The sequence below is a fragment of the Zootoca vivipara genome, chromosome 15 (assembly GCF_965207765.1).
Source record: "Zootoca vivipara chromosome 15, rZooViv2.hap1.1, whole genome shotgun sequence".
In the NCBI taxonomy this organism is placed as follows: Eukaryota; Metazoa; Chordata; class Lepidosauria; order Squamata; family Lacertidae; genus Zootoca; species Zootoca vivipara.
The window spans coordinates 5320318-5339361 of record NC_142598.1 but is presented as its reverse complement, the minus strand read 5'-3'; the positions used below and the strand labels follow the sequence as shown (position 1 = coordinate 5339361).

Genomic DNA, 19044 nt, shown 5'->3' with positions numbered 1-19044 from the left:
GTATGTGAACCACGCTTCGTGAATAGGGTCCAAAGTGAGGGGGCAGGGGCCGGGGAGCGAACACATCTGTGTGACTTGCATGATTTTTACATTCTGAAAAGTTCAAATTCTCCTTGGTGATTGATCTGGATTACCTTGGTGAATCATTCTTAAAAAGGAAAGCGGTGGGGAAACAGACTATACATGAAGTGCTGTGCATTAATTAGCATAATGCGCACGACCCGTTTCGAGAAGAATACCTGCTTTTTTCCACTGTGATTATCAGCCTGCCACACACATGCAGATTAATCCCAGTAGTGCAGATCGCAAACAGAGAGCAAGAGCATTGCCTATGGAGCAGATACCAGGTACCTGCTGATGACTGAAGGCAAGAGGACAAAAGCCACGCACAGAAAGTGAGAAGGCAAAATAATAATAATAATCCCCACCTCAAGCAAGCAGGCAAAACAACCACAACCACCCTTGGGAAATTCCTTTCCAATTCTATAGCTGGCAATTGCTAAACGCAGAGTGGCTTTTACCTGTTGCCCTCCAGACATCTTGCTGGACTCCAATTCCTATCAGCCCCGGCCAGTATAGCCAGTGGTCCAGGGATGATGGGATTTGTAGTCTAACAACATACAGAAGGTCACTCGTTTCCCATCCCTGTGGGCCCTTGATTTGCATGAAAGGATCTATAAACTCCCCACTGCCAAACGGATGGGAAGCCCAAGTTGGGGAAAGGAGGGCGGGGGGGGGGGGTGTCTTGAAAAATGAAGTTTGGAAATGGAAGTAGGACTGTTTATCATCATCATCATTTATTTCATGAAATATATATACCATTTGACTTAAAAAAAACAACACACCACCCCAAAGGATTTTATAAAAAGATAAAAGCAAGAAAAGCAAGAAAAAATTACAACAATACTTTAAAAACATACCAAAGGTTAAAATTCTAAAATATGTTAAAATTCACATTTCGAAGCAGCTGGCAGGCACTGCCACACAAAAAAGATCAAATTCTCACGGACGGGTATTAATGTGGCACCTGTAGGATAAGAAGTTCAAAAGCAATAGGTGTGGGGAGACAAGCACCCCCCACATGCATTCAGTAACATGAGAGGGAGAAGTGTGCCGAACCCCTAGACTAGCCCAGCCTGCAGTCCCACATACAACATTAATAATAAAGGGCGCTACACATAGAAGTCTCTTCCTTGTGATTAGGAACCCTGGACTGCTAATGGAAGCCTTTTTGCAAAGTTGCTCTATAAGGTATTAAGGTTTGGATTTGCACCAGCCCCTAGGGGGATTTTCTACAGCCGTGGGGCAGCCACCAAGGGCACCTCTGTAGTACACGCCCTTGCTGTTCAAACACAGTGCCTGGATTGTGGCAGTCACAAAGGTGCTCTCACTCAGTAGATCTGAAAAGGCAAAGATGAAAAGGAGAGAAAGCAGTTTCTGAGGTTTGCAGGCCCGAAGTCCGTAAGGGCTTTATAAATCAAAAGTCGCATATAGAATTGAGTCCTGAAAGTCATGTGAAGCCGATGCAGATGTTGAGCCCTGACTGATGCCCTCCCAGCAATCTGGGAATGAGAAACATTGCACAGAGACCTCCAGGCAGCCATCAAGGGCAGCCCCACATAAGAGGGCCTTGCCGCCTTTGAATGAATGAATGAACAAGCGAGCAAAGGAATGAATGAGAGTTGCCAGGTCCTAGTCAAAGAAAATGAATGTTAATTTAAAACAAAAAAAGTCTACCCTGCTTTTCTACTGTATGGGGAAGTTTTTAATATTCTATTATGTTTTTGTATATGTTGGAAGCCGCCCAGAGTGGCTGGGGTACAAATAATAAAATGATTGTTTAAAAATATATTATTATCAATGCACTCAAAGTGATATATAGACACAAAAATATTAATAAAAACACTAAACCAGCAATAAGGAAACAGCAGACACAGAGAGAAAAATCTGCAACAAATACGTGTCTGAAGAAAACTCACCAAAACCCATCTCACAAACAGAAAGAAAGGGAGCCTGTTGGATCTCCCCAGGGAAGGAGTTCCATAAACGTGAGGCAACATCACCAAAAAGGCCCGGTCCCTAGTGCCTGCCAGCTGTATTTCTAAAAGTAGTGGACTAAACAGCAGGGCCTCAATTGCAGCCTTCAATGATGGAGCTTGCAAAACATACACCTGGTCACCACCCACAGGGTTACCTGTAATCAACCTGGTGGCCTACAGATGTTGTTTGACTACAAAGCCCATCATCCCCAGCCAGCACTGGGTGGGACTAACGAGAGTCATAGTTTGACCCTAGTTTACAGCATCCTTTTGAATTCTGCTGCAAAATCTGTACGGCCGACACTAGCCCTCTGAGCTCGCAAGAACACCCTTTTCCTCTTAAATATTCCTGTTCCTTCTCAGTGTGAAATAATAAAATGCCCTTCTCACCTCACTGTCATGGGGGGGAAGCTGGTGGAGCAGCTGGCGAATGCGGTACCTTTCCCCAGGGCTATTGACGTAGGGGACTTTGTCCTCTGGGAGGCAGCTGAAGAACTGATAGACCTGCAGGTAAAGAGAGCCATTAGTGGGTCAAATAGGGGAGACCAGAGTGAAACTCACAAGGGCGAGACCTGCTGCCCAGCAGCCCAAAAAGAGGCCTTCTGCTCCATCTCCACGTTTTCCAGGAGTCCAAGGAAGGCAAGTTCTTTATAGGAATGTTCAAAATGTGGAAGTGAATTTGGATTTACGTGGTGATCTCCTTCAGGCTACATCAGGCATGGCCAAACTTGGCCCTCCAGCTGTTTTGGGACTACAACTCCCATCATCCCTAGCTAACAGGACCAGTGGTCAGAGATGATGGGAAATGTAGTCCCAAAACAGCTGGAGGGCCAGGTTTGGCCATGCCTGGGCTACATTCATACCACATGTTTAAAGCAAAATGATGCCCCTTTAAACAGCCATGGCTTCCCCCCAAAGGATCCTGGGAACTGTAGTTTGCTAAGGGTGCTTAGAGTTGTTAGGAGAGGCCCTATTGCCCTCACAGAGCCACAGTTCCAGGAGTGGTTTAACTATCAGTCCGTTTTCACAGGGAACTCTGAGAATTGTAGCTCTATAAGGAGAACAGGACTCCTAGCAACTCTCCAAACCACAGGGAGAGACCACTCTGAGCTCAGCGCATGGCCTCAGAAAAAGCACTCTCTCTTGGGTTCTCCTGATAATCAACAGGATAAACAGGGTAAACACCTTATACAATGAAAGCAATGGAAAGTCTTAAAGAAATGTTTCTCAGTAATCAGCTTAAAACAAGAGCTGTGCTAATCAGATTACAAACAGCCTGGTCTTGCTGAAGTGATCAGATTTCACAACACACACACACACACACACACACACACAAAGGCAGCAAATTTTGTAATTAAATTGACACTGCCTCTTTTTAAAAACTTCCTACCATTTTGTTCTGAACAATCCTCAACTTTATTAAGGTAAAGATCAGACCAAATGACTTCCTTTAAAATAAAAAGTGCACCGATTCTCCTAGCCTGAAAAATTTAGAACATCAGTTGACCCAATAAATTGCTTCTGAAATTTAGAGTTGATCCATGGTTTCAATGGGACCTAAATTCAACTAATTTAATCTGCAATTCTGTGCTCACTCACCTGAGAGTAGATCCCATTGAATTCAATGGGGCACACTTCTGAATACACTCCTATGGGGTTGCACTGCTAGTCTGGATCCAACCCAATGTCACCTTTGCTCTGATTTTGCATCTCACAGAAGTAGTTTTTCTCCTCACTAGAAATGTGTCCCTGAATGCATTCTATTAGTCCCACTTCCCAATACACAAAAATTGCTGCCATCCACTATTATAGGTTAGTCAGAGAAGGAAAACACTTGTGACAAAAGGAAAAAACAGCCTTTCATACATTTATTTGGAACAATGCTTTTCAACAATGAGCTCTCAGTGAAAAATTCTTACCCTTTGCAAGATAGAGGCTTGTATCCAATGTATCCTTATATCCTTCCAGTGCAACAGGACTTCTTCCCCACCCCTACTGTGAGCCCCCTAAATCTCTTCTGTGGGTTCCCTTCCAACCCCCCAGAGCAGATTTGAGGAGGGTCCAGGCTGTGTGTGGTGGGAGAAGAGGAGGGAAAAGTACCCTTGCACTAGTGGGAATCCTTGCACTGACAGGTCAAGGGATTTTGATACCACACACAGCCCATCATAGTTCGCACGTCATAGTAAGCCAGGAATAATCCACAGCTTATTGTCTAAGTGAATTGCACCTGCCTTTCTCCTTACTAAAAAAATTCCTTCAGTAGCACCTTAAAGACCAACTAAGTTTATATTTTGGTATGAGCTTTCGTGTGCATGCACACTTCTTCAGATACACTAGAAACAGAAGTGTCAGACCCTATATATATACAGAGGGTGGTGGGGGTGGGTGGGAATGGGAGATGGGCTGATGGGAGTGGTAAACCTGTAGATGGGTGTTAATGGCTGCTGATGGCTGCAATTAGTCCTGGGCTGAGGTGCTAAAGAAAGCTTGATCATGCATAATGAGATAAGAATCCGATATCTCTATTCATCCGATATCTCTATTCTCTATCCATGGAAACACCTGGGATGAATAGAGATATCGGATTCTTATCTCATTATGCATGATCAAGCTTTCTTTAGCACCTCAGCCCAGGACTAATTGCAGCCATCAGCAGCCATTAACACCCATCCACAGGTTTACCACTCCCATCAGCCCATCTCCCATTCCCACCCACCCCCACCACCCTCTGTATATATATAGGGTCTGACACTTCTGTTTCTAGTGTATCTGAAGAAGTGTGCATGCACACGAAAGCTCATACCAAAGTAAAAACTTAGTTGGTCTTTAAGGTGCTACTGAAGGAATTTTTTTATTTTGCTTCGACTCAGACCAACACGGCTACCTACCTGTAACTTTCTCCTTACTGTTTGTGATGGAAGGAAACAAACCATGATCCCTGGCTTAGCATTACATCTGAACTAGAAATTGTGGTTTGCTTTGTCCCAACAAACTATGATCTGTACTGAAGATTTGCTCCAGTTTATTGATTGCTGTTTGTTGATATGAAACAGACCACAATCCTTGGTTTGGCTTAATTGTGTTCTCTGGATGCGAGCAAAGAGGAGATAAACAGTCTGGGTGGGTGCATTACAGTAAACCATTCACTGATTTTCCATGACGTGTGAACATGTTCATAATGATTAGCATTTGCTAGTTATTAATGGCCCTAACTTAGTAATGTCTGTTCATTTCAGTGGGTCTATGCTGAGCAGAACCTCCACTCAATACAACCCCTGTGTTCCATTCCCCACCCAGTCAAAAAAATGCACTGGGTGACTTTAAGGAAAGTAGACAAGTTGGATGTTATTACAGAGTAAGAGTTTTGCTTAAGTTTTTAAAGCTGATAGGCGGAGAATCGGAAGTCTGTTATTTTTCTTCCTTTTAGTTTTTATGTTAAAAATGCTTGATATTTGATGTTATTTCTGAATATTGTTTTTTCTTTTTCCCCAAGCTTTAATAAATAATAATTTTTTTAAAAAAAAGTTCTCTGGGTGACTTTGGGCCAGTCATCATCTCTCAGCCCAGCCTAGCCTACCTCATAGGGTCATTGTGAGGGTAAAGTTGGGGGGGGGGATAAGGATTTATGATGCCGAAGGAAAACGTAAAGGTAAAGGGACCCCTGACCATTAGGTCCAGTCGCGGACGACTCTGGGGTTGCGGCACTCATCTCGCTTTACTGGCCGCTTTACAGCTTCCGGGTCATGTGGCCAGCATGATGAAGCCGCTTCTGGTGAACCAGAGCAGCACACGGAAACGCCATTTACCTTCCCACCAGAGTGGTACCTATTTATCTACTTGCACTTTGACGTGCTTTCGAACTGCTAGGTTGGCAGGAGCAGGGACCAAGCAACGGAAGCTCACCCCGTCACGGAGATTCGAACCACTGACCTTCTGATCGGCAAGCCCTTGGCTCTGTGGTTTAGAGCACAGCGCCACCCACGTCCCTGCTGCCGAAGGTAGGCGATAAATACCGTATATAACAAATGTCCTTCCCAACTGCTTTCCTGACTGCACTTTCCTTTTCACCTGTTCCTAAGAGAAGAGGGTCTCCCTCCGTTCAGTTGTATGAAATGAGGGGAAAGGGATGGGGCGATTTCCCCTCCCTCTCCTGACGAAATGGTCCTCAATGCCTTGAGAGGGTGGGAAGGGGACTGGGCTCTCCCTAGAAGATTTTCCTGGTTAACCTGGAGCCTGTGGAATTCTACCCTCCAAGGCAGCTGCCTGCACTCCCTACCAGGTTGAACTGGCTCCTGTCTGGCGGTGGATCTAATTTAACTCCTCAAGGAGAACGGGAATCCTGGATCCCAAAGGCCAGCGTTTGTGTCTCGGTGTGGTTATTTACTATAGTCACCAGCCTCTGCTTCCCCCCCCCCTTCTAACAACCAGCCTTAATAAAACAAAGAGAACAGCTTGTAGTTTAAAGGGTATTATTATAATCTTAGATTATCATGACGTGGCCAAGGGTGTCTGTAGCAAGGCTTCTGGGTCAGAAAGGCCCAGAGGGGTTCATCACAACTGCCTCCTCTTAACAGGGCTCCAACAGCACAGAGCATATATTTTTCTCCTTCCCAACCCCTTCTGAAATTTACCAATTACTTCCTCACTTATCTCCGTGACCTCCTTCAAAGAGAGAAGCTACGTGACATGAAACGGCAGCTTTGAAGGCCTCCAATTTACGCTACAAACCTAAACTAGTTTTGGAAGTCGTTCCCTCTTCCTGAGAACTCTGGGAGCTGTAGTTCAAGTTGGATGGGAAGGCAGGGGCATCTAACATTGTGTGTGTTGGGGAGCCATGACAGTTACACTAGGACAAAACTGAGACCAAAGTAGACAGTTTTGCAGTTGAGGACACAAAACCCCAAGGTATAAACACTACAAAAAAATTACCATACTTTCCTGTCTATAAGACGCCCCCGTGTATAACACGCCCCCTATTTTGGGGGACTCAAATTTAAGAAAATGGGGGGAGACAGCACAGAGTTGTTGAGGTTTTTTTTTTTACAAAGGATTACCCCCAGGGTTGTTGAGCTTTTTTTTAGGGGAGATCACCTGCACCCGTCGCAAAATCCACCTCCCGTCTGTTCCATCGCCAGCAGAAGCTGACAATCACCCACCCAACTGCCAGAGCGTCAGCCAATCAACAACACCTTTGACGCAGCAACCAATAACACGCACAATAGCTGCTGAGAGCCGCAGCAGCACCAATCAAATGTCCACCCTATGCACCACCCATGTATAAGACGACCCCCCCACACACACACTTTTTAGCATGATTTTTAAAGGGGGAAAAAATGTAGTCTTATACACAGAAAAGTACGGTGATTCAATAAACAGCCGATTATTTGTTTGCAAATAACTTTAAAGATACAGAAGGTCCAATCTTGGATCCCCAACAGACCCTGGTGCAGAGTTACCTGCTCAGGCTTGAGCCCTGGGGGCACCCAGGCGTATTCCTCAGAGGCACAGCCAGAGTCATCGTCTGAGATCGAGTGGCGCTGGAAGTCAGAGATGAGGCGGCACATCATCCTCTCCAGGTCGACAGGCACCATGCGCACCGCATGCTCCTCCCTTGGGCACTTGCAGTGTTGGCAGATCTTCCTGCAGAAGAAGGGAAACGAAAGGCCTCCAGGGATACAGTCCCCAAACACCAACTAGACCAGGGGTAGGCAACCTAAGGCCCGTGGGCCGGATGCGGCCCAATCGCCTTCTCAATCTGGCCCACGGACGGTCCGGGAATCAGCGTGTTTTTACATGAGTAGAATGTGTCCTTTTTATTTAAAATGCATCTCTGGGTTATTTGTTCATTCCCCCCCCCAAAAAAAAATATAGCCTGGCCCACCACATGGTCTGAGGGACGGTGGACCGGCCCATGGCTGAAAAAGGTTGCTGACCCCTGAACTAGACCCTGAGACAACCAAGCCGCTCAGCACAGCTCTACAGCTGCCTCAAGATCCTCTTAACACAACAGGCAGGTGCTCCTCCTCAACGCTTTGCCATAACTCGCCCGCCTGTTGAGCCCTAAGAGACACAACCCTGATAAATCTAAAAGGTGCACCAAGTCTAAAGGTAAAGGTAAAGGGACCCCTGACCATTAGGTCCAGTCGTGCCCGACTCTGAGGTTGCGGCGCTCATCTTGTGTTATTGGCCGAGGGAGCTGGCCGTACAGCTTCCAGGTCATGTGGCCAGCATGACAAAGCCGCTTCTGACGAACCAGAGCAGCACACGGAAACGCCGTTTACCTTCCCGCTGTAGCGGTTCCTATTTATCTACTTGCATTTTGACGTGCTTTTGAACTGCTAGGTTGGCAGGAGCTGGGACCAAGCAACAGGAGCTCACCCCGTCACAAGGATTCGAACCGCCGACCTTCTGATCAGCAAGCCCTAGGCTCAGTGGTTTAACCACAGCGCCACCTGGGTCCCCAAGTCTACACAGTCTGCAAGTCTACACAGAGGCAGAGACCTCAAAGGTCTCTGTAACCACCAGTTATAAGGGGAAGACAGGATGTTTGAGTAGCCTTATAACAAGATACTGTAGGTTCAAACTTTATGGTGTGAAGAAAGCCGGGTGGTGGTGGTGGGGGACCACTCTGCTAATTCATCCTTACTCCATACCACGTTCATTTTTTGGTTATTTATTATAGGCATTCTGCCCCACTCCTTCATGCAAATCCCCCAAAGACAGCTTACAGTGCAAATTCCCATGTTTGCGGTTTACCACGGACCCTGCAATGTAAGTGGCACAGACCACACTTACTTCCCACCAATCGCCCACCCCCAATCGTGCTGTTAAGCACAATGTTCATAATGAGAATTACTCCATCCCCACAAAACGGGAATGCAGGTGTGGGGTGAAAGGGCCCCAACGGCAGGCCATGCTGCTCCTGCAAAATGGGGCCATCAGCTCATTAGAGAGAGAGTGTCTTACAGTCTCTGCAGGCAGCAAGACCACAGCAAGGCAACTGCGTGACAAGTGCCTGGAAATGAACGGGGACAATGAAAGATGGGGGCTACGCCAGGGTGGGGGCAGGGGGCAGGCGGAAATGAAGTGAGTGATGGAAAGAGACAGAAAGGAAAGGCTCTTCCACTCCACTGCTTTCCTGCTGCAGTTCAAAAAAAAATGGGGGGGGGGACGGGGAAGCTGAATGTGAAAGGGAGAAAAATGAGTCTGGAGTGATGTGTCTGCAAGAGGAAAAGAGAAGAGATGAATGTGAACAGAGAGGCAAGGGACAAATTAGAGCTACAAGTAAGGATGTGAAATAAGGAGAATCCAGAGTGACAGGAGGAAAGGGGGCAAGGTTTTAACTTGCTTATCTAGATTTCTGTTCAGAAAGGCTTGAGGGGCAGCAGGCAGGGTGCTAAGGACAAGACGGGAGGAATGAAAGACAGAGCGAATCAAATCAGCAAGGGAGAAAGGGAGGAAAGAGTCGCACACCCTGCAATTTCTTTTCTTGCTCAGAAATCCATCCTGCCGTGTTCAATGGGACTTACTCCCTGGAAGGGGATGGCAGCCTGAAAGACTGAAAAGGTTGTGGATCCACAGGGGTCTGGATCCAACTGAGTTTCTCTGCCCCTAGAAGGCTCCTGGATCCAGCAGGGGCTTCCGTGAACAGCTGGGGGAGAGGCCATTTTTGCTGATTTCCCCCCTTTCCTTCTGCAGCCCACCTCCCCAAATGTGCTCCAGGGGGTCGGGGAGCCTTCAAAGCAGCATGGGAGGTGTCAAGTGAGAGAAGGGACCCAGTTAGATATACAACCCATGGTAAAGAAGGACAACACAGCACAAATAATACTCAGAGGTCCAATAAACATTGAGACAGTGGGGGGGAGGATCTCACAGAAGATGCGAGGGAGATTTGATGGAAGGAGGGAGGGGCAGCGCATTCTCCTACCTCCATCCATGCACTAGGAAGCCTGGGCACTGCTCTCCGCACCTCTGACACGGTTGGCCCCGGTCAGGGTCCTCCACCTCTGGCAGCTGGTGTGGGACAGAGGGGCAAGAAGTCAGCCGCAGAAACATCATCAGCACCAACATCCACACACACCAGTATCACCAGATAATACCCTATACAGCCCTGTATCGGGAAGTTTTTAATGCTCAATATTTTACAGTACAGTACTATGTTTTTATAGATGCTGTAAGCTGCCCAGAGTGGCTGGGGAAACCCAACCAGACAGGAGGGGCACAAATAATAAAATTGTTAGTATTATTACGACAGTGCACACTCCCACCCGGAAGCCAGCATCTACCCATCACAACAATACAAACGCAACACGTAGGCTAATAGTTAAAGGTAAAGGGACCCCTGACCATTAGGTCCAGTCGTGACCGACTCTGGGGTTGGGCGCTTGTGACGACCAGGTGTCCCACTCTCTCTTACTATCATTGTGACACAGGAATCCAGAGGGGAAAACACCCACCCTCTTCTCCTGCCGCCTCAAAAATAAACCCCTTTTACTAGTGGGTTTCTTAGTAAGGAGAGCCTTCCAGCTTGCGTGGCCTGGTACCTTAAGAAACTCTAGGCTGTCCGATGGAATAACCTCTTGCCTACAGTAAAGGGTCTCCCTCAGTTGGATTCCCCACTGTAAAAAGTTTGCCCTTTTCACTCTGGCAACTCCTTGGCACCTCAGGTTACCCTTCAAAGCCTCCTCCGTGTAACTCCAGGACACAAACTGCCACCTCCCTGCCTGAGGTGAGCTTTGCCCTCTCTTGAGCCACCACGGCTGTGAGTCCTGGTACCTCGCTGGAAAAATAAAGACGGACCTTTTTGGCAAAAACAGAGATGAAGTTTTATTGTGTTAAAAGCATAAGTGTTTCTTTAACGTGTCATGTATTTATTTGCCTTGTTCCAGTTGTACAAGAAAAAACTCAGTCAAACATTTAACTTTAAGTTTTCCTAGCCTCTTCACTTTCTTCATACAAGACACCACACCTTCCTCCCTCTCCCTCCTAACTGACCAAACCGACACTCCCTCCTTTTAAACTGGGCACAGTCCCGCCCCCATCAGAATTCTATGTCAGTCAGGCTGGAGGTGGGTTAACTCTTTGCCAGCCGGGTAGGAATAAACGTTTCAAAAGTGCTTCAATTTGTCACAGCGCTCATCTCGCATTATTGGCCGAGGGAGCTGGCGTATAGCTTCCAGGTCATGTGGCCAGCATGACAAAGCCACTTCTGGTGAACCAGAGCAGCACACGGAAAAGCCGTTTACCTTCCCGCTGTAGCGGTTCCTATTTATCTACTTGCATTTTGACGTGCTTTCGAGCTGCTAGGTTAGCAGGAGCTCACCCCGTCACAGGGATTTGAACCGCCGACCTTCTGATCAGCAAGCCCTAGGCTCAGTGGTTTAACCCGCAGCGCCACCTGGGTCCCCAGGCTAATAGTTAGTAGAGAATATATAATAGAATAATGATATCATTCGAATTATAGGAATAAGTCAATCGAAGTTCATATGTACAATGTAACAGAGTGGTAGCGAGGACCGTCAAGCCCTGTGTTCAGAACAGACGTCTAAGGACAGTCTCACAAAAGTTTCAACAGAAGACGTCTCAAAAGTTTCAAAAGTAAAGTCTCTCAATAGTCTTTCAAAAGTTTCAGTAGAGGACCTCTCAAAAGCCCCAAAAGGACAGTGTCTACGGAATGATACTACTGTTTCGTAATACAGTAGTCTTCATCAGCTGGAAATAAGATACAAGGCATACAACCGATGAATGACAACAAAACTGAGCTACCTCAGTAGTACTGGCTTATTCCTATAATTTGAATGATATCATTATTCTATTATATATTCTCTCTCTACTAACTATTAACCTACATGTTGTGTTTGTATTGTTGTGATTGGTTCTTATTGCAACACAGGGGTTTGTTTTTGGTTCAGCATCTACACATCAGCAGGACCCATTCACCAGGTGTGGCACCAGCTCTGCCAATCTCGCCAGTACACCCTCATCGCTATGGTTTGCAACCGTTGATTGCCATCAATATGCAACCCCCATTACCACCAGTACTGACACCAGCTCTGTCCATCTGCTCCCATCGGTCAGGAATCCTGAATAACCAGGAATCGGCAACCACACACCGGTTCCCTTTTGACACCGGCTGTCCACGTCTTTGCGACTGTTCCCATCTTCAACTATATATTTTGGTAGCTCGCTATGCATTTGGACGGACAGCGGCTAAGAAAGCGTTAACCAAATTTTACATGATGGTTCCCGAGATCAAGGAACTCTGGTTTAAAACGCAGATTTCAAAACCGCACTGATTTTTGGAGAGGGGTTTCTTAGAATTCTCAGGCAATGCCGGGTACAAGGCAGCTAGGAGAAGATATTTAGCATTTATTTGTTAATTACTGTGTTTATATAAGCATCATTTCTCCATGGAGCAAAAGTTGGCGCACATGGCTCTGCACCTCCTCATTTTATTCTCACAACAACCCTGTGAGCTGGGTTAGGCTAAGAGACACTGACTGGCCCAAGGTAAATCAGTGAGCTTCATGGCGGAACCCCCTCTGTGGCTGCTACACTGTCTCTTGGAATAAGGGTCTGCCGTTGTGAAGCAGATCGCCTGAAGGCAGCAGCATCTTAAGCTTAGAGACATTTCTACAAGGTCCCTTGACTGCGGCCCCAGTGACAGGGGCCTGTACCAACATGGGCAGGTACTTCCAAAATCAGGATGTCCACGCATGTTTGTTAATGGCAATATATTCTCTCATACTAGCCCTGTTCAGAAAGTGGTGGGGGGGGGATGAGTGTTCAGACCCCTGGGCTCTCACTTGTGGGGTGCCTCAGGGTTCTGTCCTCTCCCCCATACTTTTTAACATCTACATGCAGCCCCTGGGAGAGATCATCAGGGGGTTTGGGTTGGGTGTTCATCAGTATGCGGATGATACCCAGCTCTACCTCTCTTTCAAATCAGAACCAGTGAAGGCGAAGAAGGCCTTGTGTGAGTGTCTGGAGGCGGTTGAAGGATGGATGGCGGCTAACAGATTCAGGTTGAATCCTGACAAGACAGAAGTACTGTTTTTGGGGGACAGAAGACAGGCAGGTGTGGAGGACTCCCTGGTCCTGAAAGGGGTAACTGTGCCCCTGAAGGACCAGGTGCGCAGCCTGGGAGTCATTTTGGACTCAGGGCTGTTCATGGAGGCGCAGGTCAATTCTGTGTCCAGGGCAGCTGTTTACCAGCTCCATCTGGTACGCAGGCTGAGACCCTACCTGCCCGTAAACTGTCTTGCCAGAGTGGTACATGCCCTGGTTATCTCTCACTTGGACAAATGCAATGTGCTCTATGTGGGGCTACCTTTGAAGGTGACCCGGAAACTACAACTAATCCAGAATGTGGCAGCTGGACTGGTGACTGGCAGCGGCCGCTGAGACAGTATAACACTGGTCTTGAAAGACCTAAATTGGCTCCCAGTATGTTTCCAAGCATAGTTCAAAGTGTTGGTGCTGACCTTTAAAGCCCTAAATGCATAGCTGCCAAGTTATCCCTTATTTTAAGGGATTTTCTCTTATGCTGAATAGGCTTCCTCGCGAGAAAAGGGAAAACTTGGCAGCTATGCTAAATGGCCTCGGTCCAGTATACCTGAAGGCGCGTCTCCACCCCCATCGTTGTGCCCGGACACGGAGGTCCAGCGCCAAAGGCCTTCTGGCGGTTCCCTTGCTGCGAGAAGCCAAGTTACAGGGAACCAGGCAGAGGGCCTTCTCGGTAGTGGCACCCGCCCTGTGGAACGCCCTCCCACCAGATGTCAAAGAGAAAAACAACTACCAGACTTTTAGAAAACACCTGAAGGCAGCCCTGCTTAGGAAAGCTTTTAATGTTTAACAGACTATTGTACTTTAATATTTTGTTGGAAACCACCCGGAGTGGCCGGGGAACCCCAGCCAGATGGGCGGGGTATAAATAAATTATTGTTATTGTTATTGTTATTGTTATTGTTATTGTTATTGTTATTGTTATTATCATTATTATTACTCCTGACTGTTACTTGCAGCAGCCAGAGACTTGTGGGTGAAATCCTGTCTGCACTTTGGCCTTTAAAAAAAGGATTTGTAAGGAAGCATATTCCTGTCTGAGAGCAGCAAGGCACTGTGGGAGAAGCATAACTTCGTTTGGGTGCCGGAAGCCACCCACAGGCCAGGACCTGCCTCAGCTCAGTTCAGCAAGACATAAACAGGCCAGACGTTGGCCTCCTGCCACCGCAGGTGGCTGAGAAAGTGGGCAGCAAAGTGCCTTAAAAACAATAATGGGGGGGAGAAACAGTGGAAAGGCCTCGATGTGGAACAAGAACTTTCCTAACTCTCCCTTCCTGCCACTTTTCATCCATCTTGCCTCTTTGGTGTGGGTTTCCTTGCGCCAATGAACAGCTAAGAGAGGAGAGTTGACACACCGGGAAGGTTTGGGGGGGGGGGGAGAGAGAGAAGGTGCCAGGAGCCGCTCCCACTTCCCCCAAGGCAAGAATTGCTGAAGCAGAGCCTGGAAACCGGGCAGGGGAAAAAATCCCTTTGGAAAAAAGGACGAACCGAGCACAACAGAATCAAGATGGAGGCAGTAGAAAAGGCTAGCTCTGGAGCCTCAGTGAAAAATTCCTGGCACCCCCGGACACCCCCCACCCCCCTGAAGTTTCACTTTTAACTACCTGCTGTCAACTTTATATATTGTTCTCATTTTTTTAAAAAAGTGTCCCATTTCAAGCTGTGGAAAGGCAGCACAAAACCTTTAAAAATAAGTAAAAGCAAACTAGGGAACCATGATCTCTACCTGGCCAGAATTTTTACCCATCTACCAGAATTTCAGTCTTCAAGTCTGTTGCCATCGCATAAAAATATAAAGCAAATGATCATTTGTGTGTTAAAACACACGTGTTGTTATGAACCTGTTCTCAACAGAAGAGTGTGCCCTTCAGTTTTGGGAAGCACTCTGTATACGCTCAAAGGCTCTGCCATTGCAGCAACTTTAAAAACGAGCTTGCCATCGGAAGGGAACTGTCCGTTCATAGAGGAACGAATGTGACCCTTTGATTCTTCTATATATATATATACAGTGGTACCTCTACTTACGAATAACTCTACTTACGAATGTTTCTACTTACGAATGGAGCTCCGCCCACCATCTTGGATGCGGTTTAGATAGGATTTTTTTCTACTTACGATTTTTTAGATAGGGTTGCTTCGACTTACGAATTTTTTCTCCCAATGCATTCCTATGGGATTCGACTTACAATTTTTTTCGACTTACGAATGTGAGATGGAACACATTAAATTCGTAAGTAGAGGTACCACTGTATCTGCTCAGGAAAAGGCCCCCTTAGCCATGCCCACAGAGGTAAGGTTTTTGAAACGAAAAGGTGACAGCCACCACCAGGAAGGAGCAAAACTGTACCCAAAATTTATGACATGGTGCTGGAGAGAGTGCACAGTATCCACAAGCAAGAGGATTCTTTCCCCCTCACATCTGCCAACTGCTGCCACTACCCATCCTCCTGCAGCTTAGAAGGGATTTCAAAGGAAGCGGGAGGAGATCTATTTCATCAGATGCAGCTTTGGGAAATCAAATCTGCCAGAGCTGACGTAATAAGCAATCTCCCCCCACCCCCCAAATCCCAGATTTGGGATCCATCATATGTGGCCCCTATGCTTTCTCCCACACAACAGTTGCTCCCTGTTCGAGAACCCCTTCGCCCGCGCCACCCCCACCAGCCCTCCACCCACCCCATGGCCCAGCATGACCCCCAAATGCCTTCAATAATCCCAGTGTTAACTGAAAGGGAAATTTCTTCTCCTGATCCGTTACGGCAGGATTTGGGTCTGTGGAGTTCCCAACTGCAGCGTCGCACCGAATTACGGAAATGTATAGACAGAGAACCCTATTGAACTCCTGCTCCTACACAACCTCTCTATCCTTTTCTCTTGCTCAATCTCCACCCGCCCACCAGCCCCATTCTACACCTACACACACAATTTTGTGAGTCTCTGGGCCCAATTTCACCTCGAGGTTTGGATGTCCGCCCACTGCCAATATCTTGCTCCAAAACCCACATCTACGTTCCAAGAAAAGTAGGTGGGAAACAGAGGAAGAGGAGCGGGACAGTCGACAGGTGGCCCGTTGGGGTGGCAATCATGCAGATTGAGTTTTGTGCACCCACAAAAAGGTGCCCACTGCAGCTGCCGAACTGCACCTGTCAGCCCCAAGCCCTCAAAACCAAACAAGAGGTGTGGACCTCACCTGGATTGCTCTCGAACAGGGAAACCAGGTCAGCCAGGAGGCCAGTCAGAGAGTTAACAACCCGGTCCCCATCCACCCCAAGGCAGAGGCAAGGCAGGAAAACAACAGAAACCTCCACTCCCATGGACACCAACACTGGGACAGGAGCACAACAAATTAAGGGCTGCAGGTGAGCCTTCAACGAAGTCTTCATTAGTGCAGACCCACTGAAATTAAGTTAGACGCATTAATTGCAAAGGGGCTGCTCTGAGTAAAACTTAGCTGAAGTTTTACTAAGTAAAACTTAGTTAAACCTAGCTCTCCTGCTAAGGGTCTGCAATAAGTCCACCTGAAGAATGCCTTGAGATGACAGCATCTCCACATCTGTTGCCATGGCTACAGGGGAGCCTTCTCTTGTCCAACACAACCTTCATCTTCCTTACTGCTGACCCTGTCTGGTGCAATATCTCCTTCAGGGCAGCTCCTGCATAGGAACCTTTGCTGTATAATTGCCTCAGTTGTCTTCTTCAGGAGCAGCACAGGATCTCCCATCACCCCAAACGCAAACTTCACAGACTTGATTTCTCATTTCCCACCTTATTTCCCTGCCTTTGCGTCCGGAGAGATCCCTGCCAGCTGTGATCTTCACTCCTTCGACTCCACGACTTTGGAGTTAGCTGCCGAAGAGTTACCTGCTCTCTTAAACACCTCCGCCCATTCTCTCTTTGCCCCTTAGGCCTTGGTTGGAGAACTCCCTCCCTCTCACAACACAAAACTTGCCACCTTTCTTCCTCTTCTGGCAAACCCCACCTCTTCCATTAAGCCTTTGGTTTAACTCCTTAGTCTTCATCTCGACTCCAGCTGAAGAGAAATTAATGGCACCAGTGGGAATTTCACTCCCCCCCACAAGCTTTGCAGTCACTGGGGTGGAGATAGGGAGTTTGCAGCTGGAGCAGGAAGAGATTAAATAGCCTTTTCCTGCGCTGCAGACCCCAAAAACAACAGGGCAGGGTGGGATGTCAGTAATGAATTGCACACTGAGACAATTTTAAACGGTACTTTGCCTGTTAACTCATTTAGTGTCAAGAGTGTCGTGGCACTTGACTAAGTGGACACAAAATGCTATAAGAACAACACAATTCATACATTGGGAAAACTCAGTGTCAGCCATAGCGGCAAGATTTAGGGACAGACGTATATCATCTGCAAAATAGGAATTGAAGAGACAAAACCCTATAATTTTTGTAGCTCAGAGACCCACAGAATCCCTCATGAGGCCTGGAACAGACCCCAAAGCATTTTGGATCTCTTGGCAACGTGATGCTCCACAGCTACCAGCACATACACACAATTACATTTTTCTGTTTAGGCCTTGGAGAGCCACCGTCAATCAGTGCGGACAATACTGGCCTAGATGGGCTAATGGCCTGATCCAGTAGAAGGAAAGTTCCTATGTACCTTGCCTATAACATCTCAGATTTCAGAGCACTGATATATCAAGAATATGGTTATATGCTAGATATAAAACAACAGTATTTCATAGGAATATGCAGCATATTTAAATGTATTAAAATAAACACTTTCATATTCCCAGCCACCAACTGCTTCCCCACCTGCCCACAAAAACAAAGGTTAGCATTGTCTCTGGTGTGCTCTTTAGGAAGGAAGTGGACCCACGCAATCATCAATCCACATGCTCAAATTTAGGACAGGGGTGGTATGTGCAAGCAGGCGCTCTTGGTTATTGGTAATGATGGAATATAGGTTTGGAGGTTGCGCTTTAGAGGTATGCAGGACCAAACCATTTGTTGTTGTTGTTGTTGTTGTTTAGTCGTTTAGTCGTGTCCGACTCTTTGTGACCCCATGGACCTTAGCACGGCAAACCATTTACATTGAAGTAAATTTGCTGCAGTCCTCAAGTAAGCTGACTTTACTCTTGCATGGCCCACTCCAGAAATTTATTTCAAAGCCATAAGAATGCACACCTGGATCTCTTAACAGTAAAGGCAGTGGTAGGCAACGTGGTACCCTACAGAATTTGTTGAACTACAACTTCCATAATCCATGATGGCCAGGGCTGATGTGCACTGTAGTCCAGCAACATCTGGAGGGTTACTCCAGAGTTCAGGAATAGCTAGTCTGGTCCTTAAAATATGCTTTTGTTTAAGAACAGTCTTCCTGGATCAAACCAAAGCCTCTCTATAACATACTTTGCAAGAATCCCAATTATCTGGCAAGCACTGTCCATGAGCTGCCTCATGAACACTTTTTGAGGACTTGGCAACAAAGTACCCCACAGCACCTCTTTAGGGACTTAGAGGGCCCTAGCACCCCAGAGTAAGCCATTATAATCACCTTGGGTTACAGCTACAACAATTCTCATCAGAATTCCCTCAAGTCATCAACCACAGTTTATCGGTACCGTATATTCCGGCGTACAAGATGACTGGGCGTATAAGACGACCCCCAACTTGTCCAGTTAAAATATAGAGTTTGGGATATACTCGCCATATAAGACATACTACCCTGTGTATAAGATGACCCCCGACTTTTGAGAAGATTTTCCTGGGTTAAAAAATAGCTTTATACGCAGGATTATACAGTAATTTCTAGAGGGTGTGCATGGTCACACACAGCACCAAACCAGGAGCCAACAGCATTTTCTGCAGCAGCAGTCCTTCCATGAGTTGGGCAACACATTATCCCACAAGGGTCCATACTGCTCTAGAAAACGTCTTACAATGTTTCTAGGCCTCAACCTTTCTCAGCATC

At 46.9% G+C, this 19044-nt stretch overlaps 1 protein-coding gene across 3 annotated transcripts in view; it reads right to left on the bottom strand.

Moving 5' to 3' along the window:
- Nucleotides 1-19044, bottom strand: part of PRICKLE3 (prickle planar cell polarity protein 3) — a 36172-nt gene that overhangs the window by 14779 nt on the left and 2349 nt on the right. Inside the window, exons 1-4 of one of the 3 annotated variants that reach the window (XM_088658595.1) lie at nucleotides 16869-17088; nucleotides 9967-10052; nucleotides 7496-7679; nucleotides 2430-2543 (exon numbers count right to left, since the gene is read on the bottom strand). In XM_088658595.1, coding sequence (XP_088514721.1) covers nucleotides 2430-2543; nucleotides 7496-7630 — 249 coding nt within the window. In that variant the 5' untranslated portion in view covers nucleotides 7631-7679; nucleotides 9967-10052; nucleotides 16869-17088. Of the gene's footprint in view, nucleotides 1-2429; nucleotides 2544-7495; nucleotides 7680-9966; nucleotides 10053-16868; nucleotides 17089-19044 lie in introns of those variants that run through there. The other 2 variants (XM_035141045.3, XM_088658594.1) reach the window with 2 other exon arrangements.